Below are 23,409 nucleotides of genomic sequence, written 5' to 3' on the forward strand. Positions count from 1 at the left end.
ACTTCTTAAAGGGACAGTTTCGCCATCCGTTTGACCAATCTTACCTTAGTCTCATAAGCGTGAATTTTTTAGCTAAGCTCCAAGTTTGAGATATATTTGAAGGTATTATGTGATTTTCTTACATTGTTAGTACTTCTGAAGACTATTTACAAATATTCAAGATCCAAGATCCAAATCAACCCAAGAAAATAACCAATCTGTCCCTTTTACTTGTCTGAGGACTATGACTGTCAGAAGCACTAATGTGGGATCAAAATTTCTCAAGCCACCTAATCATCAAGGAGGCAGAGTCCAACTTGCTACCGACTGAGTTTGATTGAGTACATTGAGTTGATTGTTTTTCTCCTTGAGGGACCCTAATGCCGAGACGTCCCTTTACAGATTTTAGAGGATAATTTTCATCATGGGGGTGGGGGAAAAATTTTCTGATGTTGGAAAACATCTAATGCAATTTTGGGGTGGGGATCGTGGCCCAAAAAGTATCACCTAGTTATGCCAATGTAGGTAGTAAATTTTGTCTAATTTGTAATTTCTGTAGTGGATTTGTGTTTCATTGTCAAGAAAACCGTCTTTGTTGGAAAAACTAAATAAAGTGAGTTTTATGTGTGAAATTTCTCTGTTTTATGAACAATTTCACCACAAATACCTAATGGTGTTCATGAAAGAAAAGCCATTGAAAAGTATATAACAGTTTTTACGACTTTTTTTCTATTGGATGGTCATTTCAATCACAGCATGATGTCCATTTGTCAACTCACCTGGTTTTTACCTGGTATTCACACAACAATGTTTCATTGAAATAGGTTAAAAAAAAGTCTACTCTTCTTTTATTGAGGTAAAAAATTTAGATGAACCCTTTGCTGAATAAGGTAAAATAAACATTCAAGCCATAAAGACAATTGAATATACTGTTCAAATACCCTAAATCAACAATGATAAAATAAACTCTATTTTTCTACATGACTTCCACACATGAATTGGCAATAAGTTACAGAAGAATTGCTGATTCATTCTGGAGCTCCAGTCATGACTTGACATCCCTTACATTACTGTGAAATCATTTTATTTCAGGGGCTCAAGCTTTTTGTAAATATTTGAATTAAATAAATAAATAAATATTCAAAAATTTTGAAAGCAACTTTTTGTCAGGTATTAAAAAGATGGTGGAAAAAGAAAAAAATTAAGCATAATGTCCACCTTTTCATTAGTGATAAGATGTAGTGACATTATTTCATGAGAAAACCAATTTGCTTCATCCTTCACAACTGATAGTTGACTTTTGTAAACAAGAGCAAAAAATACAAGTAAATGACAGTTTACTATCACAGCAATATGTCATTGACCTGTGGGAGACTGTTAACAACAAATATTCAAAAGGTTAAAACTACATGCAGACACAAGTGTAGGATTGACAAGCCTAGATTTAGGTGATACAAAGTGTTCCTAAATGAGCTTGGAAAATTTCAGAGAATACATTAAGAAATGTATAAACCATCTTAGTGGCACAAATTCATGGACAAGTATAACTATTCTGAATGGAGACGTGTGAGTGACATTAGAAATTAGAATTATTGACAATATAAACAAGTAAACAAGAGTTGTTGACATGTAAACAAAGTCTGACTACAGTGACAGTACTAGACTAGCCAACTTGTTACACTTGTTAATGATCAGACAATACAGATAACTTGTTACATCAACAATGGGCACCTTGGTACTCAATAACCCCAAACAAATGTGATATTGCTAGTCTCAGACCACAGTATGAAATATTTTCACCAATATTTAAAATATAACTTTCAGATGCATGCCATTAGTCATAGAATGTTTTGGGTCCATAGAAATGTAAGGTTTGATGATTTGATGCTCCTACCACTAAGACCAGCACCGGCAGCTGCTATTCTTAGACTCAAGTGTGAGGCTTCAGTACTGATCACGGCAACCCTTGTACTTGTCTTCTCTTGAAGACGCTGATTAGTAATTTGGACAAGGCTGAAAACTGGAGAGGCTCTGGATGGTTTTACCCCCCCATTTAAAACACCTAAATCTAAAGTTATATTCAGCTTCCCAACTATTTTGAGTTTCAGCCTGGCCAATTTGGTGTATTCGATGTAAAGATATTTAGTGGTTGTATTTTGTGGTTAGTCAACTACAAGTTAAATATCACCTGCACCTAACAAAAACTATCTTCACACTCTCTCTGTTTATCTTAGAATTTTAACTCTGTGACATTTTAAACCTTAGTGATAAAAATAAACTGGAGAATTTTAAGTTTTTTGTGGATTGTTTGCAGTATTCAAGATAAATTATCATAGGAAAATGTGTTTGCTGTTTTCATCCTTTGTTGGCAAAGATGACCACAAAGTCTGGTGTTTGCTGTTTTTGGCTGCTTTCTTCCAAGTTTCATGGTTGATGCCAAAGCATCCTTAACATGCTTTTTCTAGCCACCAACTGCTCTCTTTCCTTTGCATTGCAGAATATATCCTGCCACCTGGCCTTGTTCTTTTGTAGAGAGTGTGGATGCTGGGAAATCGAGTTTGCTCCCAGATCTGTATGTCTATGATATATTTCTGCAATTATAAAAGTCACTTTCAACTCGTAGAACTCAATAATCTAATAAATGTTTTTATATTAATTTCTGTTTGTAAATATGGTCTGCCCACTTTGCAACACAAGAGTTTGACATTATGTTATGACAGTCAGAGCTCAGTGCTTGAATTGTTGAATGATTAGTGCACCTCTATGACCATAAGATATGTTAGCCTTGCCCCCAGGGGAATACCAGTAATAGATATATAGGTGTATATGATGTAATGTCTAGTATTATCAGTAGATATCATGAGGTCATCAAGGTGAAACACCAACTAGATAATGATGTATTGTTTATCATATAATATTATATAGAATGTCAAGTATGTATCATATTGATAGGAAATATGTCAAAATTGTGAAGGGAATGTTATTGATGCATTGTCTCAACAGGTCTGAAACTATTACATATTTTTACCATGTTTCCATTTAGCAGGTAAAGATCATATTAGGAACTGAAATAAGTCGATATTGACTGGGAAACATCTGCACAATCAATATGGCAAGCCCATTTCAGTTGAAAAAAAATGAGATGAATGGAAATTTACGTCCTACTTTTCTGCACCATATCAGCTAATGAAGATTGGCAATGCCATGCAGTGTACAATGAGGGTAAATTTGCCAAGACACCGACATGAGCCTAACCTTTTCATTTCCAACTTTCAAGGCATATTTGACTTTCACAGCTTGTAGCACACTTGGCGTTGGGTTAATGTCCCATCCGAACGACTAGATCCTTTTTCCAGCCTATTTTAGTGCGCGATAGGCACAGTATCAATTGGATGCTAGTAAGAATTATCATTACTTAAACAATCCTTTCAAAGTATTTAAACCTCATGACATCAAACAAACCTGCTCTTTAGGGAAATAAATAAAAAGTTATATTAAGTCATATGAAATATGAAAAGCGTCAGTCACAACCTGCTGATAATTGTCGCTTATTGAAAACTATGAAATAAAAGAAAATGAAGGCATTGAACATCTGTTTCAAGGAAAATTTGGTGCTTTTCATATAACTGAACCATTACATAATAATGAGTGATTTTAAATGATTTTCTATTGTTAAAGATATAAAATGAAAAATTTACCACGTGTAAAAATATGAAATGAAAAATAATTGGCAGGGCTGATATATGGTTTGAGTTTTAACTTAAGGTTTTGTATGAAAAGGTGCATGTGTTACTGACTGTAAGGACATTACTTGGATTTTGTGGAGAATACAGGTACAGCAAGTGGGTATTATATTTTGAAGGTTCTCATGTTGAAGTTGTTTTATTTTCCTAAATCAGAAACTGGACATGATATTTCTGATGTGCAGAATTATTCGGGACTGAAATAAGTCGATAATGGTGTCTCGAAACGATTCTAATGCTAGGATGTCCTAGGCTCTTATCTTCTAACATTGATTCTAGGACATCTTAGCGCTAAGATCGTTTCGAGATTACATGCCAAGGTGCAACTTTATCTGAAAGCTGTTTAAATCTTTCTTTAGTCTTTAATGTTAAATTCATCACTGAAAGACCTTACATGAATATTGTTCATACATTTATTATGACTAATAAATACAGCCATATTAGAAAACATTCAACCATTCAGATATTCAGTTAATTAATTGCCAATCTTTGTATATTTCAGATGTATTAGATAGCTAAAGATTAACAGCAATAGGTCAACATGTCTTTAAAAGAAACACAGCAGTTTGAGAAGGGTAGAATTAAAGTATTACAAGATGAGAGAGTGTATATTCAGAAGAAAACTTTTACAAAATGGGCCAATGCCTTCCTGGAAAAGGTGAGTTTTATCTTTTATTCAAATATTATTTTGGCTTAAGCACCCTGAATACAATGACACAGTCCATTCTCCTTAAGTCTGCTCAATTCTCTCAAAATAGATTTCGTCTAAGCTGTATTTCTGAAAAGGAAAATTTCATCTCTGTTAATTTTTGGCCAAGCATAGACCCTATCATCAAGGCGAAAGGACTAATAAAAGGGATTGTAAAGAGGTTTTGTAAATTTGTTAGAAATTAATGCTATGAGTGTCCCCCATTCATTTAAAGAATTTAGAAACCTCTTAACAAACCCTTTAACATCAACCAAACCAATGACTGCAATTTATAAGATGATTTTATTTCTTAATTACGAAAAATAAAGATCCAAGAAAAAAATTTGCACACTTTGTGGCATTGATCAATTAAAAGTAGGATGTTGAATTTCTCATTTCTCAGTCGTAATGGATCTTCAAATTTTCTGTAGGTCAAGGTCATTTAGGACAGAAATGTCAAAAACATGAGACTAGTATGATAAAAATACCCATGTGGAGTAAAATAAAGACTTTGTTCTGCATGGTTTATTGTATATAGTTGTCATAAATAATAAAGTTTAAAATAAAACCTGGTATAGGACAAGTATGATTCATATTCTATAATGAATAAAGTATGTCTACTTCTGCCTATATATGGCTTCATAAATTTTCATGGCCCCCCTAGCTGGCCCAGGTTTAGCCCACCTACTTTCATATTTTTTACCATTTTACATAGTGAAAGAATTGCCCATGCCCCCCTGGGAAATTTTGTGGCCCCTGCTTGGCCCCTTCACCTAATGTTTCCTAGAACACCACCACTGTCCCAGAAGTATCGGGTTCACTCACAAACCAAGATGATACATCCATAGTTTTTAAACTTGTTGTCAAATATAAATGCTGCAGGTAGGGAAGGACTGACATGGTATAGGAATGGGACCATGAACACAAGAGCACCGTTTACATGAGAATACTACAAAGTGTTCAGTTCTCGGTCTAGACCTGGACACAATAAAATGACAAAATTTTTACCGTTTACACTACTATAATTTTGAGCATTCTGAGAACAGTTCTATAACAATAATGTAAATGATTTATTGTTCTCAGATGCATTTTAATTGAACTCTTGATATTAGACGTCGGATTAAGGCAAATTCGTCTGCTCACAGAAGCTGTGGAACATGTCAAGGGGACAAGACACATGTGTGAGAACTGTTCTACTGTTTGCACTACCTAATTTTAGCTATTCCGTTCTAAGAACTGTTCCGAGACCACCTCACCTCAGTAGTCTCAAATTGGAACTGTTCTCAGAACGCTTCTGTAATGTAAACAGGGTTTTATTTAGGATCTTTCAAAGTTGGAAATATTAAAAAATTTTCTAAAGGAAATTACCATTAGGATATCAAAATCTGGGAATTTAGCATTTTTTAATTCCTTATTTATTTCTGTAAATAAATCAATGTTTTATAAAGCTAATAATCTGAAGTTTATTTAGCAGAAATAGATATTATTGATAAACATAGAGATAAAACTATTAGCAGAACAGTAAGAAAATATTTGAACAGGGAGCAGACGGCCATATGTCACCAGGTTTATCATCTTGTTTTTAAAATAAACACTACATCTGCTTACTATTTCAAACTTGAAAATTTGGTTGTCGTGTTACTTAAATATAGGACCTAAAATCGGATATCTTTTTCTTCTTCCTCAAGACTTTTTTCTTTTAGACTTTTCCTCAGGAATTTTTCTTTACAGTTTATAAATGTTTCCTGTGTTGTTTTTGTAGCCTGTGCCCTTTATGTCATATTATAAGGAAAATTTTGCATTGATTCATACCTTTGTTGCAATTCATGGTTCTAAATGTTCAGTTATAAATTCAAGTGTCACATAGTCAAAGTAAATGAACAGCCTTGACTCATTCAGTTATGCGATAAAGAAGACTTTAATGACTGCTACTTTGCTCAAACTCAGTGCTAGTGGTGATACGGGGTGGGGTAGATTAGCTCCCCTAGAAAAAAAATGGTTTGCACCGACAATTGTACTCCCACTTTTGTTAGAATGCACCAAATCAGTTCAGTTTTTTTGAAAATTTGCTTGGGAGAACTCTCTCAGACACTCCATGAGGGACTTGGGACTATTACGCCCAAATACAAAGTTATGTCCGAAGGTACTTCCTGACCTATTCCAACTTGGAGAAGGTTGTAGGCAGACATCTTACTCACTGAGCCCTTGGCATTGCACTTGATGTTATTCGGCTGGTTTCTCCAAACTAACTATGATCTGCAGTACATTTCTTGATTCTTGTGAAAGTTTTGTCACTTGTTTTATAGTATTTATTTGGTTGTAAAACTTACTAAGATGTCTTAAATTCTTCTCAATTTACATTGCTGCAGAAAGTGTGACTAAGTAATTTGTAAGATTGTGTTTAGATTAGTGTGTTTGTCTTATCTGCACGATTTTAAAAGGCTAAATAAGTTTAACATAGGATTAGACAAATTATTCAACTTGTTGAAGTCACATACCTTCATCTTGGGTGTTTAAAGATTTCTTTTTAAAATGAACTCTTTGGCTGTTTTTGTCAAAAGGTGATAAAGATAGATATGCTATAATTAGAATGAAGAAATTCAGGGAAATTAGTCAGATCTGAATCCTGCTTTTAGGTGCTAATGACATGACATATAAGATACATTTGGACCTACCACTCCATTACAGTAGGCATAAAGGGATTTTAAAGACATCTGTGGTTCCTGCAATTCCACTAAAACTAAAACTAAGTGTTTGGTGACTTCACTAATCAAGAAAGGAGAAAGATGATAAAGCTTATTTCGCAATTAGTGACATCATCAAACACATGGTTTTAGTGGAATTGCAGGAATCACAGACGTCTCATTGAAAGTGCAATTGATGCTATCAGTTTCTCCTGATACACATAAACAGTTTAGAAAACCTCTTTACAATCCCTTTAAAGCACTTTCTTTTGAGTCAATTCAAGACTGCACCCTTTGACTTAAATACTACTCTTTCTAGGAAAGTAGTTATTGAAGGTGATCTAATGAAGGATTAACATGACTTCACCCACTATCAACTAGTTTCTCTTTGTGTCCATTTTCTACCTGTGTCAATATAGGTGATTTAATTTTAAACTGTTACTATTCATTTCATTAACCTTACACACCTGTTACCTCTCTTCTATTGGGTATTCAGGTCAAGTAAATAGTAATTTGTGATGAAGGAGTGATTCTGATGAAAAGTTTGTTTTTAAACTGTTAGATGTTTTAACAGAAAGGCATCATGATAATGAAGAAGACAATAGAATTTGAATTGGACTCTGTTGAGGTTTATTCATTCTGATGGCAGCATATATAACAATAAAAAACTGCAGTAGTCAATGGAGCCTATTTTGAAATTGGCTGAAAAACTGCTATTAATTTTTATCTGTGTGGGTTTGGGGGTTGGTTAAAACACAAATGAAAGAATAATCGCCTCAAAAAATAAGAATCAAAGATATCATTATTTTATATCATTTATATCATTTTTTTTACTGAGATGGTCATTTTGTTAATCATTAAGTTAAAAAAAAATCCTGGCCTTACATGGCTCTGTGTCTAACAAATGAACAAAAGAATTCCCTGAATTAAAAATAATCTGTTCAAAAAAATATCTTTTACTCACACACAGAGAGGTGTAAATACAGTAATAAGATATGCCTGTCACATTCTCACTTCAACTATTTGTTTGAGGCAGACATGCCCCACCCCCTTCTGTTTGTCATTCATAGATATTTATATAACCCACTCTCAGTATTACCTATTAATGTTCTATGTCTGGTCTTTAGGACAAATAGAGGGATGAATGATAATGAAATTTTAGCCTATTTAATTCAAACTTTTCATAGCAATTTTACCCATTTTGGATTACTGATGCCAATTTTCATAGATTTTATAATAACCCATTAAGTTTATATGTTATATATATATATATATATATATATACTAGAAGACTAACAGCAGACTATACATTTATTCAACATTTTATCCCATTCAGAATCGAATTTGTTGTCCTGGCAAAATTTCCTTCATTGCACACTTAATGGTGTTGGCCATTTTCATTAGTCCATTAGGTACAGAAGAATATTGTGTTTAACGCCATATTTTTTTCATGAACGTAGTAAGGGAAGTCGCTGAACAGTTGAAAAGAAGTCAACAATTAGAATATTCTACATTTTCAAGACTTTATCTTCTAATTGACACAAGGTTGTGAGTTCAGAATTCCAATCAAAATTTTATCTTTTTATATGATTGTATTTTTAAGGCCCGAATGGAAATCAAAGATTTATTCACAGATCTGAGTGATGGAAAAATGTTAATGAAATTATTGGAAATTATTTCTGGTGAAAATTTAGGAAAACCAAATAAAGGTGTACTCAGAGTGCAAAAAGTTGAAAACCTCAATCGATGTCTCAAATTTCTGGCCACAAAGGTAAATTTGTTGTTAATTTTATTTTAGCTGTTGACTATGTAATTCCCAGCCAATAAAGAGAAGAGTTGGAGTGCAGCAAAATCAGGAGAAAATGATTTTTGTCCGTTCTGTTAGTGCCAAAGTGTTTATATCATTATAAGAAAGAAAGAAATTAAAAATCTGAATGTTTAGAAGGAATAGCAGATTTACATAAAATAACAAAATTTTGTGTTTTTGCTTTGTCCAGAAAGTTTTTTGATTGCATGTAGATTTAGTCCATAAATTATATTTTCAAGCTATACCGGCAGTAATAACTCTTTTTGATAGCTGAAGCATCCATTGTTTTTTTGGATATAACTTAAATTTTTTAGTAAAAAGTACAGAGTTTGAATTTGAATTTTGCAGGTATATTTTGAGAATATTGGAGCAGAAGATATATTAGACGGGAATCAGAGATTGATTCTAGGGTTAATATGGACCATTATTTTACGTTTCCAAATTCAAGAAATTGTAATTGATGTGGTAAGTATGAACGTTTTGATCCGCTCATTTCAGTTTTTTGTTTGAAAAGTTTCTGGCAGAAAGACTGTGTGTAGCTTTAGTATTAATTTTGAAAAAAATTATTTGTTTTTTTTTTACCTGTACAAAATATACGTTGCAATTACTGTTGCTTTTATGAACTTCCCCTCACAGTACCAGTTCGCTATCAAACTCCAATCAAATCCAATCCAATTTGGGTTTAAAGGATTCATAGGAACATCGAAGTTAGATACAGATCAGATCCACTCTAGTCTTGCACCTTAACTTGGTAGTGATATCTTTTGACATTTTCAATTCAGTTATATTTATTATATATATATTGTATATATTGTACATATAATGTATGTCTGAAGTTAAAATTTAATATTTTAGGATGGAGATGAAGAAAAGGGTGAAAAAAGATCAGCTAAAGATGCTTTATTATTGTGGTGTCAGAGGAAAACAGAAGGGTGAGCTAGTTTAGATTTGAGTTATCTCCCTTTAGTCTCCAGCATAACAATTGACAACAAGCAAGCTATTATGGATTTGACCTGACTATTGGCTATGATTGTTAATTTGGCTAGTCATGTCTACAAATGCCTGACTGCTTTTACCCAATTGGACAATATCAATTTCTGTCATGTTCATTTTCTGCTTGTGTTCAAATAAAATCTCTCACCAAGAAGGTCTTACAATATTCACTTCAAGATTTGTTTGCCTTGAGGGAGAGTTAGAACTCATCTATGTCATCTTCCAGAAGCTGATTGTCTACTGCTTTCTTTTAAATTTCATTGTTTCTCTCTTACCTTAAACCAGTAAATTTGTGTATCAACTTGTTTATCATTTAGAAATGACAAATTGAAAGTCTGTAGTTATCAATAATATTTTCAGGTATCCTGGTGTTAAAATCACAAACTTTACTACAAGTTGGAGAAATGGGTTAGGTTTTAATGCCTTGATTCATGCTCACAGGTATGGTAGACGTAACTTAGTTAAAACACTGTTTTCATGTGTTAACCAGTTTAAACACAAATTTCGAAGGGTGTCCTCCCCTCTTTCGATACATTTACAGAGTAAAACATGCAATAACAGTTAAGTTGTACTATAGCTAAGCATTGCCAACTTGTTAAATGTTTATGCTACAAAAAGATCAAAGAAAAATGTTATAAATTTATTTATATTTCTCTCAAATTTTGGTTTTCCTGCTTTTATTAAGAAATTTTCCAACCTATTTTCCCCTTGTTACATAGTCAGTGAAGTATTGTAATATTGAAAAACAATTGCGAATGTTTTATTCCATTATTTCAATATATGATATAAACATCCCCATCATTGAATATTTAATATAAGTAAAGGAAAGATGAAAAAAATGTGATTATAAGCTACTGAAGTGTTACTGAAGAAGGCAATTAGTTGAAACGTTAACCAACAGGACAATAGTATATATTTTTTTTTTTCCCCTTTTATGGGAATTTGTGATAATTTTATACCATTTTAATCATGTTATTTTGAAATAAGGTTTTGATGTATATTTTTTCAGACCTGACATAATAGCCTACGATAGACTTGATCCAGCAGATCATATCGGTAATTTAAATAATGCTTTTAACATAGCAGACTCTCAACTTGGTATTCCCAGAATTCTTGATGCTGAAGGTAAACATATTTTTATTTATATTGACTTGTATGTCGTTCTTTTTGATTTCATACGACTGTCAGTGAGTTTGCTTACTTTTTGCATAAGTCTCGTATTAAATAGATAACCTATACTTCCAAAACTAGTCGTCCTGATGAAGGAAGCATGAGATGAGCTTTACTCTAAACCTAAATTAGATAATTTCGTGAGGAATTATAAAAACAATATAATTAATCGTTTGATGACATTAAAAACACCATTTATAGATAAATTAATACTATTTAACTTGATAACTTTCAACATTTCAAAGTGGTTTTCACAATATAGTTGTTGATTATAGATGTTGATGTTAACAGACCTGATGAGAAAGTTGTATTAACCTACGTAGCTTCGTATTACCATTACTTCGCTAAGATGAAAAGTGAAATGACTGGAGGAAAGAGAATTGCTAAGGTAAAATATAGCCACTAATTCTTGGACATTTGATTTATGAGTGTCTTAAAGCCTGCTCATAGGAAATTTGAATTTGCTGTCATCAGTTAGATATTTATTTAAATTGCTGATTTATTTTGAAATGAATTTATTTTCAGGTTTTAGGAAATATGGTAGATTTAGATAGGATGCAACAAGATTATGAAAATTTAACTTCCAATTTATTAGAATGGATACAGAATAAAATAAATAATTTAAATGATAGACGATTTCCTAACTCATTAGAAGGAATACAACGTGAACTTATTATGTTTAAAAAATATATGACAGAAGAAAAACCTCCCAAGTGAGTTATCTCTCTTTTTATTGTTTTTTTTTTTGACTCTTTGAAAGGAATATTAGGTTGACATGCTCTTAATTCCTGGTTCTGAATCTTTTTGACTTGCTTTTGGGATCTTAGACGTCCTTGTATCAAAATTAGAGGTGCATTAGACCAAAAGTTGTGAATTGTTCACTCAGGAAAGAACCCCTGCTGTGTTTGAGGGTGCCCAAGGTTAGAATGTGACCATACAGTTGGTCATGCTGTTATATTATAGCAATTGAGCTGAAGATCAATGGAATCCTTTAACTTATTAGGTTATAGAAATGATCATGGAAATTGACCACGTAAAATTTTTATTATAGATATACTGAAAGAGGTAATATTGAAGCCCAGTATTTTAATATACAAGCTAGATTGAAGGCTAACGGACAGAAACCCTATACTCCTAAAGAAGGTAGATTAATACATGACATAGAAACTGCCTGGTTATTGCTAGAGAAGTCAGAACATGGTCGGGAAGTCGCGCTTCGAGATGAATTAATCAGGTAGGTTACTTATGCTAATTAGGAAGGCACATACGCAAATAAGACTGGTGATTATTAACATCTTTGAAAAGTGGTTTATATTAAACTGTATATAATATAGATAAGGTATCTAGGGGATTAAACTCTGTTTGGTTTCTCCATTAAGTATGCATGTTGGGAATATTGACGTTGGAAAATATTTGAATGAGTGGGAAAAGGTAGAGAAAATGAGGATATGTTCCCTAATATAATATATATAATTATAATGAAAATTGGTGAATTTTTGTTTTTAGACAAGAAAGACTAGAACAACTTGCTAGAAGATTCGCTAGAAAGGTAATTATAGTTTTTAAACATTAATTGATTGATTTGCAGTCTCATTTATGGAAGCATTTAATTGAGAATCTTGAATAAAAGTTGAACTATCTGTTGGTGAAGTGATTTTGAAAATTAAGCAGTTTTTGACAAATATTATTTTTGTAAGGCCCAGTGTGCTACAGGCTGCGCACGTAAAAGAACTTTCGACAGTTGGAAATCGAGACTAATGCTGCTGTCCTGGCAAAGTTGCCGTATTGCACACTGCATGAAGCCCATAAAGTGCTGAAAAGTAGGATGTAAAACTCCATTTATTTTATTTCTAATTTCAAGCAAACTGTAAACAAAACATGAATTCTTTGTTTTCTAGGCTGGTATTCGTGAAGCCTGGTTGAATGATATGGAACAAATACTAGATGAAGAAATTGTCTGTAGCAATGCTGTTCAGACAGAGGCTGCTGTTAAAAAACATGAAGCCATCAGTGCTGAAATATTAGCTAGGGTACGTTAATTTCTCCTCTTATAGCTAGTGAAGCAGATGGCACAAATTATCATGCTATTGTCCAGTCAATGCCTGAACTTTCATAAAGGTAAGAGGGGGCTGGATTAGCTAAGTTATCACTTACTTTGATATCTACGTAGACAGAGAAAGGATGCTCCTGAATATAAGTTGTTGTACTTGATAGTTCTTTCTTTTTTATTATTTATATTTTTTATATATATATTTTCTAATCTAATTCAATTTCTTTTATATAGAAAGATCGTTTCCGAGCTCTTAACAACCTAGCTAAAGAACTGGTTCAGGGAAATTATCATAATAAAGATGGTGTCCAGAAAAAGTAAGTCAACTTCCTTTGTTGCATTTGTAGCATATATACATAAGTGGCCTGAATGAGCTTCGTGATTGAATTCTTTCTTTGCAACATTTGATTTGCACAACATTTGATTTGCACAACATCTGATTTGCACAACATCTGATTTGCACAACATCTGATTTGCACAACATCTGATTTGCACAAACATTTGCACAACATTTGATTTGCACAACATTTGATTTGCATTTATGGTAAATATTCGGATTTTCAGTCAATTTAAGATTTTGAGATTTTGGTCCCAAATTTTGCCAGTAACAAGGTCATCTTATCCTTGCTCTTTTTCTTGGAAGAAGGTATATATCTTTGCTAATCTTAACCTTAACACAGAAAATAAATTCCCTTAAAACTTGTAATATTTTGTTAACTACAGAGATCAAGAGGTGATGAAAAGATGGAGAGCTTTATTAGATAAATTAGAAGGACGTAAAGTAACACTATCAGGTTTCAGTAACCTCATGGGACATTTCAGAGAAATAGAAAGTATTGAAGAAGAACTCAGGGAAGTGGAGGTGAGGGAGGCAATCATATCAGTAACTTTTCTTATGTCAGAAATGTAGCAAGAAAATTCAACAGTTCTTTGAGATGATTCTTTTAAACTCACTTTCAGTAGCATAGTTGTATCCTAGATCATATCATTTTAATGAAATTCTGTCTTTTCTTCAATTGACAATAGTTCAGCTAATGGTATTGATACATGTTTCTAATATAACAGCCATGATCAGTCCAGCTGTTTAAAAAAGATTTTCCAGTGTTTAAGCAAGCAACTAATAGGCAGAAATTTGTCCACCATCAAGTATCTATGAGTCGAACTCATTTGAGGTCCCAAACCAATCATATTTCTTATAAAACTTATTGCTGTTTTCAGAGTAAAGTAAAAGTAAACGATTTTGGTAAACATCTTCAAGCTACTGAAGATTATTTACAGCAGCACAGTTTACATGAAGCTCAGGTTCAGGCCCTGGCAAAGCGTGTTAAAAATCTCAACAGAAGATCAGTACAGTATGGTACAGAAGGACATCCCGAGGCTAAACCTTTAGAACAACGCTTGGAAAAACTAAATAACCATGTTTCAAGGTATTTAGATTTGTACTTTTGAGTGCATGCTGGGTGGGAAAATATCCAAGAAATTCTGTTACATTGTTTTAGGGATAAATTCCTTTAATGCAAGTCAACTCCAGTGTGGAAACCATCTGCACTTTTGGATTCTCCCAGATTCTGCCAGTTACTGCTCAGTACCAAGGCCACCCATTTCTTAATGCCTAGATACCTTTGCCCAAAGTTACACACAAAATAATGACTGCACCAGCCAAATATTAATGAACTCTGAGACAAGATCTGATATAATGTATATAAGTTGGATATTGTCAGCGATTTAAACAGGTCTTTGTAACATATTGGTCCATTGAGATTACCCTGATATGAAATCGGCTAAAAGTTCCTGAAAAAGCCTTTGATCTGTTACCTGTTTTTTATTCTTCCAGTGTCCAGAATCTGTGTAATGTAAGAAGAAAAGGTCTTGAAGTTGCCAAGTCTTACTATCAGTTCCTGGAAGATTCCGAGATGGAAGAAAGATGGGTAACAGAAAAATTGGAAGATGTGAAATCAACCAATACGGGCAAAGATTTAGATTCGGCAAATAAATTACTTAAAAAACATGAAGTAAGTCAGCCATTTTAATATATGAAAGTACAGTTGGGGAAAGCCCATATGAAGTCATGTTTCTGACTGCAAAACAGGAGGAGGCAAAAAAGGAAATATTAACTTTAATAGAACAGGTATCAAGATATAACGGGCCAGATTAGATTCAGAAAATAAATTACTTCAAAAACATGAAGTCAGCCAGCCATTTGCTGTTCATTTCAAATATGAAAGTTCGTACAGCTTGGGAAAGCCGATATGAAGAATCATTTTTCTGAATGCAAAACAGGAGGAGGCAAAAAAGGAAATTCTAACGTTAATAGAACAAGTATCAAGATTAAGAAGAACGTAATATTGTTCTCAAGTTATTCATTTTTTCAATAATGGATTTTTTACTAGAAATTTCACAGATAATTAGTTTGGTTCCCTCCCTTTAAACTATTCTGACAGTGAATTTGTTTATTTTAGAATCTAGAGTTAGAAATGGCATCCAGGTGGAAGAGATGTGAACAGATTTGTTCTGTTGGACAAGATTTAGTCAATGGAGGTCATCAATCTCAATCAGAAATTGGACAACGAATAAAAAATTTGATGGACAAATGGAAACAATTACAAGAACAATCTAAATCTAGACGAGTTCGCTTAGAAGACGCCATTGAAGCTCATCAGGTAAATTTTGGATCTTTTGATCAGATTTCTTTGAATCAGCATTGTGTATTTGTATCAATTTGCTGATGCTGTACATCTATTTGTTGTACTATACTGATGCTGTACATCTATTTGTTGTACTATACTGATGCTGTACATCTATTTGTTGTACTATACTGATGCTGTACATCTATTTGTTGTACTATACTGATGCTGTATTTCTATTTGTTGTACTATGCTGATGCTGTATTTCTATTTGTTGTACTATACTGATGCTGTATTTCTATTTGTTGTACTATACTGATGCTGTATTTCTATTTGTTGTACTATACTGATGCTGTATTTCTATTTGTTGTACTATGCTGATGCTGTATTTCTATTTGTTGTACTATACTGATGCTGTATTTCTATTTGTTGTACTATACTGATGCTGTATTTCTATTTGTTGTACTATACTGATGCTGTATTTCTATTTGGTGTACTATACTGATGCTGTATTTCTATTTGTTGTACTATACTGATGCTGTATTTCTATTTGGTGTACTATACTGATGCTGTATTTCTATTTGGTGTACTAAGCTGATGTATTTCTATTTGTTGTACTCTGCTGATGCTGTATTTCTATTTATAGTACTATACTGATGCTGTATTTCTATTTGTTTTACTATACTGATGCTGTATTTCTATTTGGTGTACTATACTGATGCTGTATTTCTATTTTAATGTACTATGCTGATGCTGTATTTCTATTTGGTGTACTATGCTGATGCTGTATTTCTATTTGGTGTACTATGCTGATGCTGTATTTCTATTTGTTGTACTCTGCTGATGCTGTATTTCTATTTATAGTACTATACTAATGCTGTATTTTTAATTGCAGTACTATGCTGATGCCAATGAAGCTGAATGGTGGATGAGAGAGAAGATGCCAATAGTAGTTAGTGATGATTATGGTAAAGATGAAGCTAGTGCTCAGGTGAGACTTGGAACTTAAACATTGAAAACCTGTCAAATGAAATGTCAAAAAATTTATGACCCTGTCAAGTCAATTTGCATTAATTAAAGGTATTGTAAGAGGTTATCTAGACTGTTTATGTGAATCAGAGACACTGATAGATGACTGTTGTTGTTGCAATGCATGTAAACTAGTGAAAAAGGCCCTTTAATATTGTAAGTAGAAGTAATTAATATATCTGATTTGAAATAAATTTTAGGCCCTGTTATCCAGACATAATAGATTAGAAAAAGATATACATTCTTTCAATAATGAGGTTAAGAGATTAGAAGAGCTGTCTGTCTTGATGACCAAGGCTGCCAGCGAGCATAATGTAAGTATATCTGTAGTCTTGAACATTTTAAAGTTACTCAGTAACCTGCCATGTTATGCTTCTTGGATTGCATTATTATAAATCTATACTGTTATTTTAATAATTATTAATAATACCAACAAAATTTCTCCTATCTTTTAGCGTTGATGCCACAATGAAGTGAGGCTTTCTAAATGCCATATATTAATTTTGTTGTTCATTGCTCTCCAAGGGATACTCACCTTAATAGAAGAGACTAGAAGTGGTGTCCGACACACCACAACATTGATTAGTTTTTCTCTCACCGCTATTCTTCATAGCCAAATAATCTGAAACGTAAGATTTTAAAACTTTGGTTCTTTTCTTTAAATTTTGCGATCTTCATCTTTTTATGTCCTATTTTAAGATATCTCCAGCAAAATTCAGTCTGCCAGTTGAAAACGGAGAAAAATCAGACGAGGAAGAAGCAGCTGAAGAATTTATTGAGGTCCCTCATGAAGTGGAGGTAGAAAAGGTGGTTGAAGAGGAAGTGATGCAGGATGTTGTCGAAACAAGAAAAATTCCTCAGGTCAAGGCCATGTATGCTTATAAAGGTCAAGATATCAAAGTTGATAAAGGGGAGGTAAGTCAAATCTTACGCCGTAGTTTCAAATCTCTGTTTTAGATTTTGTCTAAGCAATGAACATTGCCAGTTAGGAATAAAAATAAAAAAGGTTTTTGTGACCCTAACTGAAGTGGTCATATTAAAAATAATAGCTAATGAGAAAAAAGAAAGTTTGGTCTAATTTAATTAGACTACAGATAACTCTACATTGAGCTTACCATTAATATTTATGTTATAACCATCTTTACTACTGCTTGCTTACTTGTGATTAATGGGATGTTTCAACCTGTTGGCGATACCATGTTGAAATAGAAACTGAAGATGTTTTGATTTTTTAATTCTTGTTGTCTAGACCTGAAGACTTCAATGTCCTTTGATTTACTATAGTGATGGCTGTGTTAAGACTCAGATCGTATTTCTAGGTGGCTATTATAGTAATCTTCAAAAGTATGCGATCTTGATTGAAAGCTGGAGATTTTTTCTTCTGTATTTGTTCCCAGATGTCTGTTGTTGTTTGTCATGTTTCAAGGGAATACTACCTCTTACATTGAACACACATTGCCAATGAGTATATTATATTCATCACTTTACTTGTCTTTTCTATAAGACAAAATCCTTCCATAATTCAATAAATTTATAAGTAATTATTCATAAAACTAAATGAAATCATTGAGTATATTAAGAATTTTTCAATAATTACATGTTTTTTTTATTCATGGGTTTATAGGAGGATACTGTTAGGTTGTGTAGGTCCAATGAGGAATATGTTTACTCTTATTGATCAAGTTTGAGATTTTGAATTTTATGTTTATTCTAAAAGGTATAAGGGGGTGAGAGCCGACACCAGGCCATCTCTTGAAAGCACTGGCCCAGGAATCTCTAAGAGGTAGTAATCTTTTAAAAGAGTAACCTGGTTTGCTATCTTAACTTTGAGTACTTAACTCATTGATGGGTTCACATGGAAAATTTAGCAAGGAATAACATTTCTGTACAGTTTCTGATGATATCAAACTTTCTAACTGATAAACCATCAAAATAACAAATACGGGCCAGGTAAGGGTCAGCCAGTAATGGACAGTAGGGCGGAAATTGTTTATTTTGACATCTTCTATTCAAAAAAATGCCAAAGATTTTTGTCCTTCCTCAATAGCCAACATAAATTTAAAAAAACCTTGAATATTTTAGTCAGTTTATTTCTGGGTTTGACTCGACAATTACTGTTTATAAAAATAGATATTTGGTGTTCTTGTAGATTCTCGAATCTGAAATAAATAAAAAGAAGAACATTAGGAACTTGATGAAAAGATACAGGTGTTACTTTGAAAGATATTCACTGAAATCTTGCATACGTTTTCTTGGCAAATGCTTAAGATTCTGAACATGGGAGGGTGGTGTCTGATTTTCCTGTGTTAGGTCTGACGGTCAGGGCAAACAGATTTATCTTCAGACAATGGCATATTTCTTAATTTGGCATTTTGTACAGTCACAATCAACAAAGAGAATATAGTGACTGAAAGTTACTATTCAACTAAAGGGTAGAGAGCATGCTAGGGTAGCTATATATGGTAGGAAGAATTCATTATAGCATATCAAAAGCTAAGGATCATATTAGAGTAAGTATAAGGTAGGGTTATTCATTATAACATACCTAATGATAGATATTAAAAGCTAAGAATAATATTAGGGGAGCTATATAAGGTAGGAATTTAAGGTTGTTACAATGCAGTAGGTTATTCATTATAGCATACCTATAAATACTTAGCATTAGCTAAATAAACCTATGATATCTTATTGCATATTATCTGCTGATGATCGAAAAGTATCTATACTATTACTCTTTACCGTAAATAGAAGCTTGAAGGCACGTCTGAAATCTTTCCTAAATATTCCATAAATCAGGGGGTTGACAGCACTTGATATAAAAGCCATAACACTGGAGATGAGGTTCAAATAGTTCGGCAATGATTGATATTCATCCACAGACACTTTGTAGAGCTTCGTACAACTGAACGGAGCCATACATAGAAAGTAAGCTATCACTATGATCAACAGACTTCTCACTGCTTTAGTACTAGTACTGTATTTAGTTGTGTTTTTTTTGTTCACAACATTTCTGACCGTTTGGTTAATTTGACGACTCTGTTGATGTGCGATATTAAAGATAGCACAGTAACAATAAATTAGCACTATTCCTGGAATAAGGAAACACATTGCAAAAGCAAAAATTACATAAAATAAGGCCTGTTGTCTTTCTTTGTACCAACTGATTGCACATATTACTTCCCAGTAATCAAATTCTATCCAGCTGTACATGACCGGCACAATAGCAAAGATGACTCCTTGAAACCATGCGTAGAATATCATTATTAGAACTCTCTTACGGGTAATTGTGATACAGTAATGTAAAGGATATTTAATAGCAATGAAACGATCAATACTTATAAAACACAGTGTCATCATAGACACAATAATAAGACAATAATTAGCAGCACAGACAAAATTACACCAAAATAATCCAAGGGGCCAGCTGTCAGCTATCAGCACGATCAAGGAACTGAACATGATGATGGTGGATGTACACATATCAGTCAGAGATAAATTGATGATGAACATGTTGGACACTTCCTCGCGAAGATTCTCGAAACGTCTAATGGCCAGAATCACCATAAAATTTCCCAGAATTCCTTCACACATAATGATGGTGACAATTATGGCCCAGATTACATTTTCGTACATTTCACGTCTGTCTATGATAGTTTGATTATAGTTAGACTGATTGTCTCCCTTTGTGAAATTATCATCATAGAGCATGGTCATTATTTTATTATGTCCATAGTTTAAATCTAGATGTGTCCACTTCCCAAAGTTTCTATTATTTTTTGCAAAATAGCATAGTTAGTAATTTCTGCAAATAAAAGTACCACATGCTGCTGAATACGACAACTTGTCTACTGCCAAAGACGTACGTCAGCTTATTTTTTACCAATTTTTTTACACTAATAAGTTGATCAATGGAGAAATCAATTGTCTTAAACTGTTTTGTTATTAAATGACTGAAAGATGGAAAGATTCTGTGATGTTCTGCTGCCTTGGTAACCAAACACTCAATTCATTTTCCTGAAAGACAAAAAAGAATGCACCTTGGTGATAAAACTATGCACATCAATCATTTTTATAATGTTTTATAATCTATTGTATGGCTACTTGACAAAAATCCTTGTTGATTTTTAATTTTGTAAATTTGACAGATTTTGTTGTCAATTTGGATTTTTTGGATAGGTTTTGTTGCTCTTACTTTAAAGAATATATTTTATATGTTACAACTTCAGAATTAAGACAATCCATTACCGTTGAGGGAGAAAATTTATCACCATGATGTCTTAGATTCTCATCTTTAGTGACTAATTGAAAATAAAGTCAAGTTATTGATGAAAATATAATCTGTCCATTATCGTAATTAAGAAAAATGAATCAAAGTAAAACATTTTTAAACTCTTGTAACATGCAATTCATTTCTCTTGTTATAATATTTTTCATGTTATCTTGGAAAAATGTGTTATTGTATAAAGAGTTAAAAAGGGATTGGGTACTTAGATTTTCACTTGCTTCTCCAACAATTTGATATTTGGCTCTACTTCTGATGACCTTGAATAAATCAGCTTCACTCATATTTCCAGTAAATGCGTACATATAATCCAGGACAGATTGATTACAAGAGGTTTGGTCAAGGACCAGCTGGTAGGAAGTTAGTTGTGAACCCCATTTCTTGATGTTTTTCTCTTTCTTTCTTATTGATCAAAATTTGAATTTCTGTCATTTGAAAGAATAAAATTGAATTGAATGTTGTTTTAAATGACTGATAAACAATGTACAATAGAAATATAAACAATACCAAGCTTCAATAAGATTGATCTTTAACTTCATATTTCACATATGTTTACATTTCAAACATTGGTTTTTATAATTGCTAGATTTTATACGTAAGAATATTGACTAGCAATTTTTATGAAATAGGGTTGAAATTTGAGTATTTATTCTGTTACTTTTAATTGAAGTGTCTATTTGAAAAAGGCTAATGGCTCTTGTTTCTAAAATAGCATTTATAAATCTACTTCACTTTGTGCTGTGACAGGTTTTTACTGATTCAGCAAGGCATGTTGCGCACAGTCTCTAAGGAACAAAGGCCCATTCTAGAAAAACTATGTTTTATTCCATGACAAACAATCTTACAAAATTATGAATCTGGTAACGTGCAACATGCAGGCTCTCTTTTGAATGCTCTTCACACTGGGAGGTACGATTGATGTAAGGTATCCTCGATACCTGTACTGAAACAACCTTAAAAGATTGCGATTGTCAACTAATTCGATTATAAAGACCATTTAACAGTAGGCATGCCAACACTTTCTAGACACCTAGTACATCCCTGAGAATAAATTTTTTGAATTCACAACCCTCTTTGTCAATTCAGTATCCTTGATGATATAAATTATTTGATTATTTTATATGATATAAATAACTGAAAACCATTTAATACTACAATATAATTTGATACAGAATTATTGTATGTCCTTAACCTGGCAAAGTTCCCTCATTGTACACTACATAATGTTACCTTCACAATCCTAATCAGTAGTAGAAGTCTATGTGATTTCATGATATCTGTTAAGTATTTAACATAAGAATAATTGTGCTGTCATTAAGAGGTGTAAATAAAAGTCAATTAGTTTAAAAGGATTGCAAAGAGTTTTTTGTGCCAATTAATAAGAGTTATGTTAAAATGATATGTTGTACTATTATTAAAATTCCATGCGCAATTAGGATCAATTGTAATGACACTATCAGCCAATTGAGGTCAGTATTTCAACACTTCAAAAGAATGAGCAACAGCTTATCCTTGCTATAACTCTCTGACAGCTGATTGTTTGATGATTGAGCAAAATAAGCCCTCATCTCTTAGCTAAACTTCATTTCATTCCATATCTAGAGTTTTTTAGAGCATATGATGTCAGTTTGTAACAGCAGCTTCACTGTCAACCTGTCTATGTACATATCACATATATTATGTGACCCTTAGATCTACTGCCAATGCTTAGATTGTTAAAAAAAAAAAGATTATTAATGGACACATTACATTTTTATAGCTACAAACTTGACAAAAAAATTCTTCTACAATAACACAGAAAGAAGTATTTTTTAATTGAAAAAAAATTCATAATCCTGTACTTTTATTACTGTTTATTATGTCTAACAGCAATGAGTAATTGATGAGTTTATTTAATTAGATTTTTATAAAGGAACAAAATTGGTGAAAATAGGAACTGATTTCGGGTCATTCTAAGAAGGTGATCCTAAGTATTTAGCGCCTGAATTAATGCAAGCAAAGTTTGAAAAACCAGCTGATATTTTTAGTTTGGGTATGACGATGTTGGAATTAGCTGATCTTCTAATTTTATTGTTGACATTTCCCTTCTTGAACTGTATTCCAAATTCAGCCAAATAAAAATAAACTAAACAATGTATATCTTTTCTAGAGATTTCATACCTGGTGTTAATCATAACTGATATAAATTCTTGGAACAGAATTAGATATATACATATATGTTCAAAATTTATCTGTAAAATTTCATTTTTTGAAATTGAATAAAATTATGATTTTTGATCTAAATTTTAACCTTTATGTTTTATTCAGTCCTGTTTGAGCAGCATTCCATTCATGTTCAAGAAAAATGTTTCATGTTCAAG

The 23,409-nt window shown here is 32.6% G+C and overlaps 1 protein-coding gene across 1 annotated transcript in view; it reads left to right on the forward strand.

Annotated features, from left to right (window-relative positions):
• Positions 1-4,263: 4,263 nt before the first annotated feature.
• Positions 4,264-23,409, forward strand: part of LOTGIDRAFT_127458 (hypothetical protein) — a gene marked incomplete at both ends in the record, with an annotated part of 58,209 nt that continues 39,063 nt past the window's right edge. The window contains 19 exons of the mRNA XM_009063397.1: positions 4,264-4,380; positions 8,698-8,865; positions 9,250-9,366; positions 9,757-9,833; positions 10,255-10,335; positions 10,904-11,019; positions 11,340-11,452; positions 11,590-11,777; positions 12,116-12,298; positions 12,571-12,613; positions 12,963-13,094; positions 13,349-13,431; positions 13,838-13,976; positions 14,333-14,541; positions 14,949-15,126; positions 15,574-15,774; positions 16,634-16,729; positions 16,968-17,081; positions 17,467-17,682. Coding sequence (XP_009061645.1) covers positions 4,264-4,380; positions 8,698-8,865; positions 9,250-9,366; positions 9,757-9,833; positions 10,255-10,335; positions 10,904-11,019; positions 11,340-11,452; positions 11,590-11,777; positions 12,116-12,298; positions 12,571-12,613; positions 12,963-13,094; positions 13,349-13,431; positions 13,838-13,976; positions 14,333-14,541; positions 14,949-15,126; positions 15,574-15,774; positions 16,634-16,729; positions 16,968-17,081; positions 17,467-17,682 — 2,571 coding nt within the window. The remainder of the gene's footprint in view (positions 4,381-8,697; positions 8,866-9,249; positions 9,367-9,756; positions 9,834-10,254; positions 10,336-10,903; positions 11,020-11,339; positions 11,453-11,589; positions 11,778-12,115; positions 12,299-12,570; positions 12,614-12,962; positions 13,095-13,348; positions 13,432-13,837; positions 13,977-14,332; positions 14,542-14,948; positions 15,127-15,573; positions 15,775-16,633; positions 16,730-16,967; positions 17,082-17,466; positions 17,683-23,409) is intronic.

The sequence above is a fragment of the Lottia gigantea genome (assembly GCF_000327385.1).
Source record: "Lottia gigantea unplaced genomic scaffold LOTGIsca_57, whole genome shotgun sequence".
Taxonomy (NCBI): Eukaryota; Metazoa; Mollusca; class Gastropoda; family Lottiidae; genus Lottia; species Lottia gigantea.